The sequence below is a fragment of the Notamacropus eugenii genome, chromosome 3 (genome assembly GCF_028372415.1).
Source record: "Notamacropus eugenii isolate mMacEug1 chromosome 3, mMacEug1.pri_v2, whole genome shotgun sequence".
Classification (NCBI taxonomy): domain Eukaryota; kingdom Metazoa; phylum Chordata; class Mammalia; order Diprotodontia; family Macropodidae; genus Notamacropus; species Notamacropus eugenii.
In genome coordinates this window covers 376438102-376451163 of record NC_092874.1, presented here as the reverse complement: position 1 = coordinate 376451163, position 13062 = coordinate 376438102, and the positions used below count along the sequence as shown (strand labels likewise).

General features: G+C 38.7%; 1 protein-coding gene across 1 annotated transcript in view; it reads right to left on the bottom strand.

The window, feature by feature from the left end:
• The window catches only part of PCSK5 (proprotein convertase subtilisin/kexin type 5), a 602002-nt gene that overhangs the window by 58109 nt on the left and 530831 nt on the right, over positions 1-13062 (bottom strand). The window contains exon 25 of the mRNA XM_072597475.1: positions 2279-2321. Coding sequence (XP_072453576.1) covers positions 2279-2321 — 43 coding nt within the window. The remainder of the gene's footprint in view (positions 1-2278; positions 2322-13062) is intronic.

Here is a 13062-nt window from a genome sequence, read left to right as displayed (position 1 = left end):
TTCTTTCCAATATACAAAGCTTCGTCTAGACTACAAGAGATTATTGAATCTCTCTTACATCTGAATGATATGCTACTTAAACCGTTTAGTCATTGGGATGAGTGACTTCATAGGTGTCTGGACCTCCTGGAGGGGAAATTCCTTCTACTATGCAGATATGCAACTACTCTGAAACTTAAAGAGTTTCCCCGGGGAAACTGAGAGGTTGAGTGATTTGTTTAGGGTCACAGAGTAGATATGTGTTAGTACTGGACTTGAACTCAGGCATTCTGACCCTGAGGTTGACTTCAACCATTTCAAGTATGAAACCATACTAAGATGCTACTTGTCAACTGATGAGGCTAATTTAAATTCTAGCCTAATAAGAAGAAATAGATATTTAAAAGGGGCTTTGCTTGACCTCACTCAAAAATCCTGAGGTCTCCCCTTACTTTTGTGTGAGATCTCAAACACTGTGGAATATCCTTGGGGGATAAAAACATGAATACATTTGGTCCCTTTCTTAGCTCTAGAGAAGAATTTTTCTACAACCTGACTGGGTGATATTCCAAGGTCCTCCTAATGCCTAACCTAAAACTCTTCTGCTGCCCTTTTAAATATATTTTATCTTATTTTTTGCTCTCAGTGGAAACAAAGAACAGCTGTTCACCAAAGACTCAAATAATGTTCTTGAGAACTCATATCAAACTTCTTTAAAAAAGAAAAAAGAAAGAAAAACTTCTGCAAACCAGGTGACCTAGTTTCCTGTCCTCACTCTATCATTAGGCACCTTTGTGATCTTGGGAAATTCACAAACTCTCTGTGACTCAGTATCTTTGTCTGTTCATGGTGGGAATAATATGCCTTATAGGATCCTGGTGAGGGTGAAATGAGATCTTGGATATTCAGTAAATATTCATTGCATACCTCCTAGGTGCAAGGCATTGTCATAGGTGAGGCAGGTAAAGAAAGATGAAGAAGGCACAAATCAAGATTACTTCATTCTTCCTGGAGAAAGGAATTTATAGTGGAGGTAAGTAGGAGAAAGGCATTTAGTAAAATGACCAAGGGAAAGAGAGTACTGGCTGTCTGTGCTGATGTCTTGAATCATGAATTCCATTAGAAATACCCAATGCTCTTGTAGACATATGAATTCTAACAAGTTTGCCAAAACATCAGTTTCTCAGTATAGTGCCTAGTGACTTTTAGAAAAGAGCACATATATGTTCTTTTGTATGCATAAATACACATATTGTATTACAATATATTACATTCCTTAGAGGGATATGTAGTGGACCTGCAGCTTCATTCATATAGGAAATACCTGGGAAAGGAAACTCTATTCCAATGCAAGTCAGTCCTTTCTCTACAACTTTTCCTCTTAGGGAATTGCCCAGAACACTGAGAGCTTTAGCAATATGCGCAGTCCTAAGTCCGTGTGGGTCAGAAGCAGAACTTAGATCCAGGTTTTCATGATAGGCTCTCTAGCCACTGGGCTACACCACTTCTCCTTATGTATCATATTATGTTCAGTCATATCCTATTTTTTACATAAGTCATAAGCTTTCAGTTATTCAAAGCAGGATTATCTAGTTTGTGGATTACCCAAGTTGCTTATGTCCCTTCTTCCTTTTGCATTTACGTTTTGGTCATTTTTTTCTCATTAAATACCTCGGAAAGAGAAAAGTCTAGGAGAAGGAGAGAAGGCGGCACTTAAATTAGCTTTACTGCCTGGTGATGGCAAAGGGTGACATCCTGAGAACTTGTAAAATGTGTTTGGAAAGGTTGAAATTGGGAACCAAAGTCAGGTTTCTGGATTTTCTGTTGGCTTCATTTGTTTCTCTGTGTGTTTTTAAATTTTTCACTTGACGAGGACAGTTGAGGGTAGACTAGCTTCTGACCTCAGAATGGTCATTCTGAATTCAGGCCAGAAGCAGGACTCCGTGTAAACATTTTGGAAAAGTTTATTTAGGGGACTAGCATGATATTAGTGTCTGTCCATAAACAGGGGAGGTCCGAATTTTGGGAATGGACAGCAAGGATTCCTAGACACCAGTGTCAGGCTGGATGACTTCCAGAATCAAGAAAGAAAGGGCCTCCTTCTGAGTCAAGAAAACAGCTGGGCTATTATTTCTAAATCCAAAAAAAAAAAAAAAAAATCACTCATTAATAGCCTGACACTGCAGAGTAGCTCCAGGCTGCTAGGCCTATTTGCTTTAATCATTGGCTATGGGATTAGGTCAGCATTGCTTAAATTGCAGAAAAGTTTGTAACAGCACTAGAATATGATGGAACTTACAAGTAGTACCCCGTAGCGCAGGATGTACAGGTTCCTGGATCATCTGAAATAATAAAAATAATCATTTAAAAAAGCACAATGAGTTTCCCATCTTTAAAAAAATGACCATTTGGAAGAAAGTCACATTTCTTTTATTTGTATTGCTTTGTCTCAAAGGAAGAAACTGGGATATTCTTCACAAAATGACTTTGTCAAGGACCAAAACTTGAAGCCATATGAGTCATTATAGGATGGCTCTTTCTAATCACCTTGACATCTGTTCTTCATTCCCTTCTTAATTTCTTAATTTTGGTATGAAGGTAATTTCATTGGTGCCAGGAATTCCAGTGTGGAAATCCTCTCCACCAATGCAGACCTGCAACTCATCTGTAACTCCAACCTTAGAATAATTGCCTAGGGAGGTTCAGAGGTTAAGGGATTTATCCAGGGTCACATAGCAAGAATGTGTCAGGCCCTCTAACCACCTGCACTGTGGATCAGCTCCATCTGTTTTTAGAAAAGGCAAGTAAAATGAAAATTCTCAAAAATATTGGAAACTATGTTGGACACTGACTGCCAGGAAAGGGCAAGCTCAAACTCTTAAAATGCTGAGATGAGTTTAATATTCATAAATTCAGATTCTGCTAAGGTCTGAAAACTTCAGTGGGCATGTGTTGGGATTGACAGGTATTTCTAGACACATTTAGAAAGGAATGCAGGCTTCTGAGTATGAATGAGTTTCCAAATATGACTTCTGTATTGGGAGCAACATCCTAGGTCCTCCCCCCAGGCAAATTAGGCTAGTTTTTCCTTAAAAGGCATTGAAACTGTCCTTAAGAATTAGGTGGTTCAGGTGACTAAAGGCTCTAGGTATTGACATCAATTCCTGGTTGCTTGAATATAAACCAGTCCTGAGGAGCTCCAGGTGCTCTCTGATACTTGGCTAACAAATGACTATGAGCAGTTCAAAAAGAGGGAAGCTTGACTCAGCTGAATAATCTTGTGGTGTCCTTGATGCATATTCTTGTTGAATATCTTTCTCTGCTATGGCTAAATAAATCACCTTATGTTAACTATTGAATGAATTATAAGTGTTCCATTTCATTCCAATATAAGATTTAAATTATCAGAGGTCTGGCTTAAGTCATGTGTGTATTTGTCCTTCATTGCTGAAGAAGACCATGCCATCAGAGAAACGATGAAATGACTTGCACTTTGTTTTGAGTGAGGGAGGATTGTGCAGGTCACCAGCCTCATTTCTCCACCAGAGCCATCTGAATCCAGTGACCAGATATTCGGAGATGACCCAGGATAAGGCATTTGGGGTTAAGTGACTTGCCCAAGGTCACATAGCTAATGAGTGTGAAGTGTCTGAGGTGAAATTTGAACTCAGGTCCTCCTGACTCCTGCACTGGTGCTCTATCCACTGCACCACCTAGCTGCTTGGTTTTCTTAGTTCAAGTAACCACTGAAGACTCTGTACTTCATAACCCTCTTTACCACAATGATTAAATATATCTATGCTGTGAATAAAATGATCCCTTTCTTCAAAATCTTGGAACTCGAAAGAAAGATTCAGTGAGGGACCCTGAAAAATTTCCTGACCATTCATCTCATTTCCTCTATGTACTAATAGACTACATTTCTAGAGTGCAACAATCTATATTTCTAGAGTGAATTCAAGTTTACAGAATGCTTCCTTCAATATCACCCTGTGAGGCAAGGACTGTAATCCCATTTTGCTGATAAATGTGGTACAGAGATGAGAAGTGACTTGCCCAGGATCTACACGACTGGTAAGTGTCAGACCTGGGACTTGAACTCAGGGCTTGTGGTTCTAAGACCAATGCATCTACCTCTACATCACACTGTCTACAAGGAAATCTGAGAATCAATTCTATTTTTAGACCCCTCAAGGAAATTCTACAACACCTTTCGGCAAACCATTTGGTTTGGAAGCAGACCTCATTGCAAGTGGGCTCTTATTTAAACCCGACTTCCATGATTAAATTTAATAAAAATCTTGCCTTTTCTGTTCTAAATGGAGAGCTTTTGCCCTTCTCAAAATCTTCCTAATACCTCAAGATTCACAGGTCAACCCCTTCTCTTGTCTCTAGGCTTACCAAAGAGATTTCCTTTAACTTGTACTGAGAGAGAACATCTCCTAGGATATTAGACTTCTTTGATTTCTCTTTGAGCTCCCCTTTGAGACAATCTCTACACATTTGATAGAAGAACCATTCTAACATTGCTGACAAATGTTTTGGTCAAACTCATTAGCTTCTTGGTAGGTCTCTGTCAGGAAGAAATTTCTGCCAGCTATACTGTTATGTAGTTGGTTAAACAACTGTTGATGTATTTCAATCTAAAAGTTAGGGTTGAAATGGTACTGGAAGAATATCACTGAGTGTATAGATAGCCTACATGAAATATAGCAACTGATCAGGCTCCTACCGGCATTGAGTTGAGTAACTATATGCTCTTTTTCTAATTAAGTCAAATTGGTTTCCTGCTTACCTTTTTAAAAGCAGTGCTACTCCACAGATCTATCTTTTATCCATCATAACATGCAAATTTTTATCTGTTCTTTTTCTGAATACCTAGCTGACTCCTTTCTTGTAATAGAGGTAGCTTATCTTTCCTAAGAATAGGACTGGATTGGACTTGGAGTCAGGAGAGAATTCGATTTGAGTTCCAGTTCTGACAGAAGAGACGTAGGTTCAAAACTCAGCTGTGTGACCATAGGCAAGTCACAGTCTCTTTAAGACTGAATAACCTCATATATTAAATGAGAATAACTATAGTACCAACTTCAAAGTTTTTTCTGAGGATCAAGAGGGCTGATATGTGTAAAGATGAACTATATGAAAATGAACTATCATCCACTACCACTACTGTCACTCTCCTCTTCCTTCTCCTCACAGAGTTACTTTTTAAAGCCCAATATAAATTGGAGATTCAGCTACATTGGCTTATTCAGTGATTAAGTTTGACCATTTTTCTAATTTGATAATACTCCCCCCCCCCCCCAAATCAAATCCTGCTCTCCAAGGTGCTAATCATGACTCCCTCTCAGATTAATGAGCTTATTCTTTATTCCTTCATGCAGGTCACTGATGAAACTATTAGATATTACTGTCTAAAAAATGCATCCACCAACATTTCTTTCAATTCAGGGACTTTTCCTGCTCAGTTGCATGGTGAAGTGGGTACAATAGTTTCCATAAATGAATAATGCATAGGACCGTAATAGTTTCACATAAACACTTTATGAATGCACATTCACATCTCTCATTATTGTTAGTTACTCCAAAGAATAATTAGTTTATTTTTAAAAAGTCTTTCCTCTCAGAAGACCCATAAGCTGCATGTTAGCTAGATTACACAGTACAAGGTAGCCCCTTTGAGTTGATCCAGAGGTAGGAAACCAACCTTAGGCACTTGAACTTTGTTGTAAAACAGATTTGAGTTTGGTTGATGAAGGATGGTATTTCCCAAAGGAATATGAAGCTTCCTCGTTCCTGATATGCAGGCCAAGGATGAACACACACACACACACACACACACACACACACACACATGCATGCACGCATGCACACACACACATACCCTTTAATCAAACTGGAATTGTTAGCTGTTTTAAAGGTTGCTGTATAAAGCTTAATATTTTTCAAATATTGTTAAATGATTGTCCTGCTCTGACACGTATGGGCTGTGTGGACCCAGGCAGGTCATTTAATCTCTTGGTGTTCTTTAGGCAACTTCTCTGCAGGGAATTTGCCAACCTGCATTGGTAGACGGAGTTTTCTTCATTCAAGAATTCACTATATTAATGAAATCACAGGTCTGGTACCTATCCTTAGCCCAAATTATTGAGGGGACAGAGCATATTTTGATAAAAATTTGGGCAGAGGGTGAGGGTGTGTATGGAGTAACAGTATCAGAATTCAGACAGCTTCACACATTTGGGGAAGAAAAGCCTTCAGAAACAATTGCTAATTTCTAACTGTTTATATCCTGTTGCAGAAAAAATGTGTGAGGAGATATTTATTTTGTCTAGAGAAGACAGAATCTTTCTTTTTTTGAGAAAGCTCACAGTTATTGTGTCCTTTTAGAGAAGAGGGCAGCTAGGGGTTGCAATATTGAGTCTTTAGAGTTATTCATAATTTGATGTTTTACTTCCTAATTGCCATTTCCTACTCTGTGGGCATCAGTTATAGAAATACACGATAATCTCATGGAAAATTGACTGATATCGCCTGGAGATTTTGATTTCTCCTCTTACACTTCTTGCTTACTTCCAACGTCTAAGCAACCAGCGAGTCTTCATTCCACCTAGATTATAGAGCTAGAGTTTGAAGAGACCTCAAAGGCCAATTGGTCCAATACCTTCAATTTACGGGGAAGTGAGGCCCAGGCAGGTTAAATGACTTGTCTAAAGTCTGTCAAATCGAACCCATGTCCTTTGAAAGCACTTAGCACAGTACCTGGCATTCAGTCGGTGCTTAATAAATGTTTATTCCTTTCCCCTTTGATGGTAGAGACACATCTCCCTGTATGATGCCACACTGCCTTATCCATTTTCTCCTCTCTATCCTACTGCCATTATTCTACTACAATCCCTCATTAAGATCTTCCTAGACGTAACTTCCTACAGTAACTTTCTAGTAGGTTTTCCTGCATCAGCTGTCTTCCCCCAGTAACTTTTCCTTCATACAACTACTGGATGTTTTTGTTTTTTTTTTTATACATAGTAATGGTTTTGTTGCTTCTGTCTGCACTCAAAAATCTTTTGTGCTTCCCTGTTGATTATCAAGTTAAATTCAAAAATCTTTTGCTTAGCATTGAGGGCTCTTCACATTCTGGCAGCCCTGCAAGCCATATTGCTATACTACTCACTGAAGCCAAACCATGCTATTTACTGTCCCTTACACATGGCCTGAATTTTCCAGTCTCTGTGTCTTTGTTCATCCTATTCTCTTTGCTTGGAATATGCTCCCTCATACCCTTTGCTTGCTGAATATCTCTTCATTTTTAAAATCCCAAATCAATGCCCATCACACTGAAACCTTCTGTGATTCCTCTTGTTGGTAATGAACTTTGACCTGGATATCACTTAAGACTTTGTCTTGTATGCATGTAATGCAGTTATTATAGAACAGTGTGTATTACAATTATCTATATTTGCATCTTATTTCCCTGCAAGATCATGAGCAGGCACCAAACTTTACCTAAACTTTGTAATCCCCCATCTCCTTTAGCATAATACTTTGTACACAATAGAGGCTTTATAATTATTTCTTGTTGGATTATTATCGTTATGACAATTTACCATCTGGGTGCTTAAACATTAGATTTTGGGTTTTTAGCTTCTCTTTGAATGACCATTTCTGTTGAATGTACACTATGGTAAAATTAGTACTTAAATCCCTTTCCTCAGTAAAATGAACCAGAAAGGTACATTTTGAATCAGAGACAGATAATACAGAATCACAGAATTTGAAAAGGGACCTCAGTGTCCATCCAATCTAAACATGAATGGAATTGCTACTATAATACACCAGACAAGTGATTATCCAGACAGGACATGACCTTTAAAGCTACTCATTCATATAGAAATCATTCTTTTCCAGAGTTCATGAACTCTAAAGTGTTCTACAGTAATCAGAGGATTATTTAAAGATATACATTATCCAGTATGCCATTACCTTTTCATCATAAGAATGAAAAGAATGAAATTTTTTTTAACCATAGTACAATGGAATAACTTATAACAGGGAGGACTGGAAATTTTTTTATCTTTGGCAATCTTCCATGTTCCCTTTCTAAGTCTTTTGACTTTCTTTCAATGGCTCTCCCATGGTGGTCCTTCTGGGACCTTCATGTATCCCCATCATTCTCTAGGCCAAACTTTCTGACCTCAATCCATAAAAAGTAAACTTTCTTTTGTTTCATTTACTCAAGGCCATGCTAGGTAAGTCACAAAGCATCTAATAATCTGAGGAGGAGTAGTGGGGGGGGGGCTTCAAGGAGGACTAACACCTCTGGTGTGAGGGCTTGTTGAACCCTGCTCAGGGCTCCTCCTCCACCTTTGCTCTCCACCTTCACCCAACTCTCACCTGTGGCTCCAAGAAGCTGCAGCAAGGGCAGAAGTCACACCCTGTTAAACTATCTCATCAGACTCACTAAACCAGGCTGAAGGTAATTAACAGGCCTCAAACCTGTTGGTTAGTTGAGGGTTGTCTATCCCAAACATGTGTAGACTTTCCCTGGTGGAATGGGCAGAAGAGAATAATGTTCCAGTGGCCATGATGATAGCTGAATCATGGAACATGGAGCGCTTAGCGCTTGGTCAGACATTGAAGATGCCAAGGTCATCTACTGCAACCTGGGCCATCACCAGTCATCTTGACTTTTGTCCTGCCACTGGACACTGACACAGGAAGGGAGAGGCTGATGACTTTGTGCAACTCTGTCTCTCTTAAATCCAATTCACACATAAATGAAGGTATCATTCATGGTATCATTGGTTTTCTTCAAAAACAAAGGAGATGACAACAATAATCTAGAGAATTATTATATACTGAAGTGTCCATGGATTAAAGTGCTGTTTTATCAGGGTAACTTACCTTTTAACTGGGGACCCCTGGATGGATCATCTCTCAATTTAAAAGAATAAGCTATTATATCTGAACAAGGCCAGAAGAGCACTGCACAGGATGATAGGATCAGAAAGCTAGAGCTAGGACAAGGACCTCAGAGGTTATTTAATGAACCCTTTCATTTTGCAGGTAAGAAAACTGAAACCTAGAGATCAAGAGGTGGTATAACTACATGGTGTCACCAAAATCTTAGTACAGTTTTTTAGCAACTTTGGCTATTAAATCTTAAAACTGAACTAAAGATTTTTTAGGACACCCTGTACAATTTAGAGTCATGAGACCTGACTCCAACATTTAATAGCTATGTGATTTTAGATAAGTTGCTAAACATTCTGAGTCTCAGTTTCTTAATTTCTAAAATGGGGTTAATATTTGAACTACCTATTTCACAGGCTTATTGTAAGGCAAATGTCTTATACACTTTATGATGCTAGATAAACAAAATTTATGATTAAGATAACCTTTCTTGAGCCAACCAAAAATATTTATAACCTTGAAATTAAACTGTTCCTCCCAAAATAATAATAAAAAAAAATGAATGTTTTGGCTGGGAGCCAACTGGTGTATAGAGATATGAGAATATTAAGATCAAAATGTGATAATCTAGTTCCTATCCTTTGATTTTCATTTTTGGTTGAATACTTGTGTTTTTCTGGAGGAATTTTTCAAATTAAAGCTGTTCATGAGCATCCTGATTTTAGCTGTGTGATGAAAGATAGATAATGCAGAGGGAGGCATTTCAGGTAGGAAATCACTGGGATCAGATATTTTTTAAACATCTTCTATAGAACCTGACGTATTGGGTTGAGGTGGGCATATTATTTGGTTGCATTGTTTTCTTTTCATGTACTTTTGAATGATTTTTTTTTTAAATCCCTCTTCCCAATCTTCTTTCTTAGGAAGGCCAATCACTAACTAAAACCTTACTCTTTTCCATGGCGTATGGTTGAAACAGTGACAGATGTTTCTAGAAACTTTTTGAAATAATTCATTTGTCTTTGCTTTTGGTGATTCTATCCCCAAAAGGAAATGGATGACTAGGAAATGGGGTTATTCTTGGTACTACCATGACCTTGCTGGATAACCTTGAGCAAATTGCTTAGGGTTAAATTTTCTTAAAACAGATTCTTGTTCTATTTGTAAACTTCTGCAGTTTTGATGGAATATCAGTAAAATATTCACTCTTTGTGTATGTGTGTGTATGCATGTGTGTGTGCAAAAGAGAGAAACAGAGACAGAGACAAGACAGAACAAGTGAGACAGAGAGAGAGACAGAGATTGAAATAGATGGAAAGAGACAAGAGATATAGAGACATAAAAAGAGGAGGCAGAGGGAGGAGAGAGAGAGAGAGAGAGAGAGAGAGAGAGAGAGAGAGAGAGAGAGAGAGAGAAGGAGGAGGAGGAGGAGGGAGGGGAGAGAGAGGGAGAGAGAGGGGAGAGATAGAGATAGATAGAAAGAGAGAGAGAGAGAGAGAGAGAGAGAGAGAGAGAGAGAGAGAGAGAGAGAGAGAGAGAGAGGGAGAGAGGAGGAGGGAGGGAGAGAGAGAGGAGGAGGGAGGGAGAGACAGGAAAATGTAATTTCTTTGTCTGGGAAAATCCACAATAGATGTAGTCATTTCTAGAAGTGTTTTTGTAGGTAATTGAAAAAAAAAGATCAATGATGCATATTCTCCTTGAATAAATATGTACTTAGTTATGAGATGATGCCATCCAGATTTGAGAGCAAGTCATTGACACTCTTCACCCCACCCTGAGGATAATGACCTGGGTGAGAGACTTATGAGCCCAAAAGCTGTAACTAATTATAAAACTTACATAGCCCCCAAAACACATAATTCAAGCTGATGCTGAACTTATAATCTTTTCGAACAATTAGCAAGCGCATATAGAACCGCCTTAGTAACAGCTTGGTAATTTGGCCAGAGAAGATAGAAGAGAAAAAGAGAAATGTGAAATGGTGGCACAGATACAGAGTGACAGGGGTGCGTGTGTGTGTGTGTGTCTGTGTCTGTGTATGGAAGGGGGAGGCATTGGCAATTTTCACTCATCTTGTCCTCACTGATGTCCAAGAACAATGAATAAATATTATTTTAATTGTTTGGCAGTACAATGCATGCAAACTGACAACTGGGAAGCATCCCCTGTAGATTCATGTACTGGAAAAGACTTTATAAAGTTATCTAAGGCTTTGTTTACATGTCAGTCAAATATGTATTGGAGAAGGCAGATATATTGGAAATGTCTGATTTGGTAGTCTACCAAGCTCACCACTGGATTTTAGTATTGACCACATCCATTGATCTTGATTTTTTTTCTTACTCAAACAATAGAATTTCTGCCATGCAAATACAGACAAATTGTGAGTTTTTTTCACCTTCTACTATCTTAAGTCCTATGCATGATACCTAATTTACTCATAGGTAGAAAGTACAGTCAGCTGGATTGTTATGGGGACTGATGGGAATTAGGTTGCTATGGGGATGGCCTGATTGAGCTCACTCTCCAAAGGACTCTGCTGGGGCCACTCATTGACTCAAACATTCATTCTGTTGAATCATTTATTGAATGCCTCCTATGTAGCCCCTGTACTATGTGTTTGAGGAAACACATCACGTGAAAAAAACTAGGTCCCTGCCCTGGTGGAACTTACGTTCTAGTAACACAGATTCCTATAATATACAATAACTACAAATTAGAGTTAGTTAAGCTTTGAAAAACAAACTGTAATATCACATGTAAAGGAGAGGATCACTTATTGACCAAGGAAAACAAGGAAGGTCACATGCCACATTTGAGTTAGGTTTTAAAGGATGTAAATAACTTGTGATTGGTATTCTCAGCAATGAACTTTTATCTGGTCCATTCTTATCTGTTTCTTTCTATGTGTTTCTGGGGGTCTGTAGTATGGCAGAGTGAGAGAGAGAGAGAGAGAGACAGAGACAGAGAAAGAGAGAGAGAGAGAGAGAGAGAGAGAGAGGAGAGAGAGAGAGAGCGAGTGAGCACTGGACTGGGAGTCAGGGAGGCTGGAGTTCAAATCTGGTCTCAGACACTTACTAACTGTGTGAACCTGAGCAAATCATTTAACTCTATTTGCCTCAGTTTCATCATCTGTAAAATGAGCTGGAAAAGAAAATTCAAGACCTTTGTCTGCCTTAGTTTCCTCATTTATAAAATGTGGGTGATAATAGCATCTACCTTCCAGGGTTGTTGTGAGGATTAAATGAAATGTTTTAAATAAAACATGTTTTGCAAACCTCAAAAAAAAAGAGGATGCACATAAACAGATCAAGAGGATAAGGGAGGGCATTTAGGCACAGGTGACAGTGTGAGCAAAGGCACAGAGGCAAGAGAACATGAGGCATGATTGGGCATACAACTGTCAAGTTTGGATGAAGCATGGGTTGCCTGGAGGGGAATGACTGACCAATCATCAAGAAATAATGAGAAAAAATTGAAATGTTGAATGGAGCCAGGTTGTGGAGGGCCTTAGATATGAATTTGATTTATTATTTGTCAAATGAGGAGCCACTAATTTATTCTGAGCAGAAAAGTGATGTGCAGAAGAAAAATTCCTCTGATGGCTATATGAATGGGATGCTAGAGTAAAGGGAGAGTGGGTGATGGAAGACCCATTAGAAGGAGGTCATAAAGTGGCAATGAGGATGGTGGCAAGGGGAATAAGTTGTGCCATTGAGAGGAGATTGACAGGACTTAATGACTGAACAGTTATGGGAAAAAGGAAAAAAAATAAAAGAAAACAAGGTTATAAATAGCAGAAAAATTAAAGAGTTGTATCACAGAAATAGCGATGTCAAAAGGGCAAACAGATTTAGTGGGAATGATAAGCTTGTTTTTGGATATATTGATTTTTGAGATAGCAAGAGAATATTGACATAACATCATCTTATAGGCGGTTAGAGAAGTGTCTGTATCTGAGAAAAGATTTGGGAGACTTCTGAATAGAGGTGGTAGTTAAAGCAGTGGAATTGAAAGAGATTGCCAAGGGAGTGTTTACAGAGAGAAGAGAGCCAAAGACAGACTGTTATGAAGATCTGCATTAATAAATCAAGAAGAGGTTAAGGAGACAGCAAAGAAGGCAGAATGAGTGGCTAGGGAGGCTGAAAACTAGGAGTGTGGGAGGTC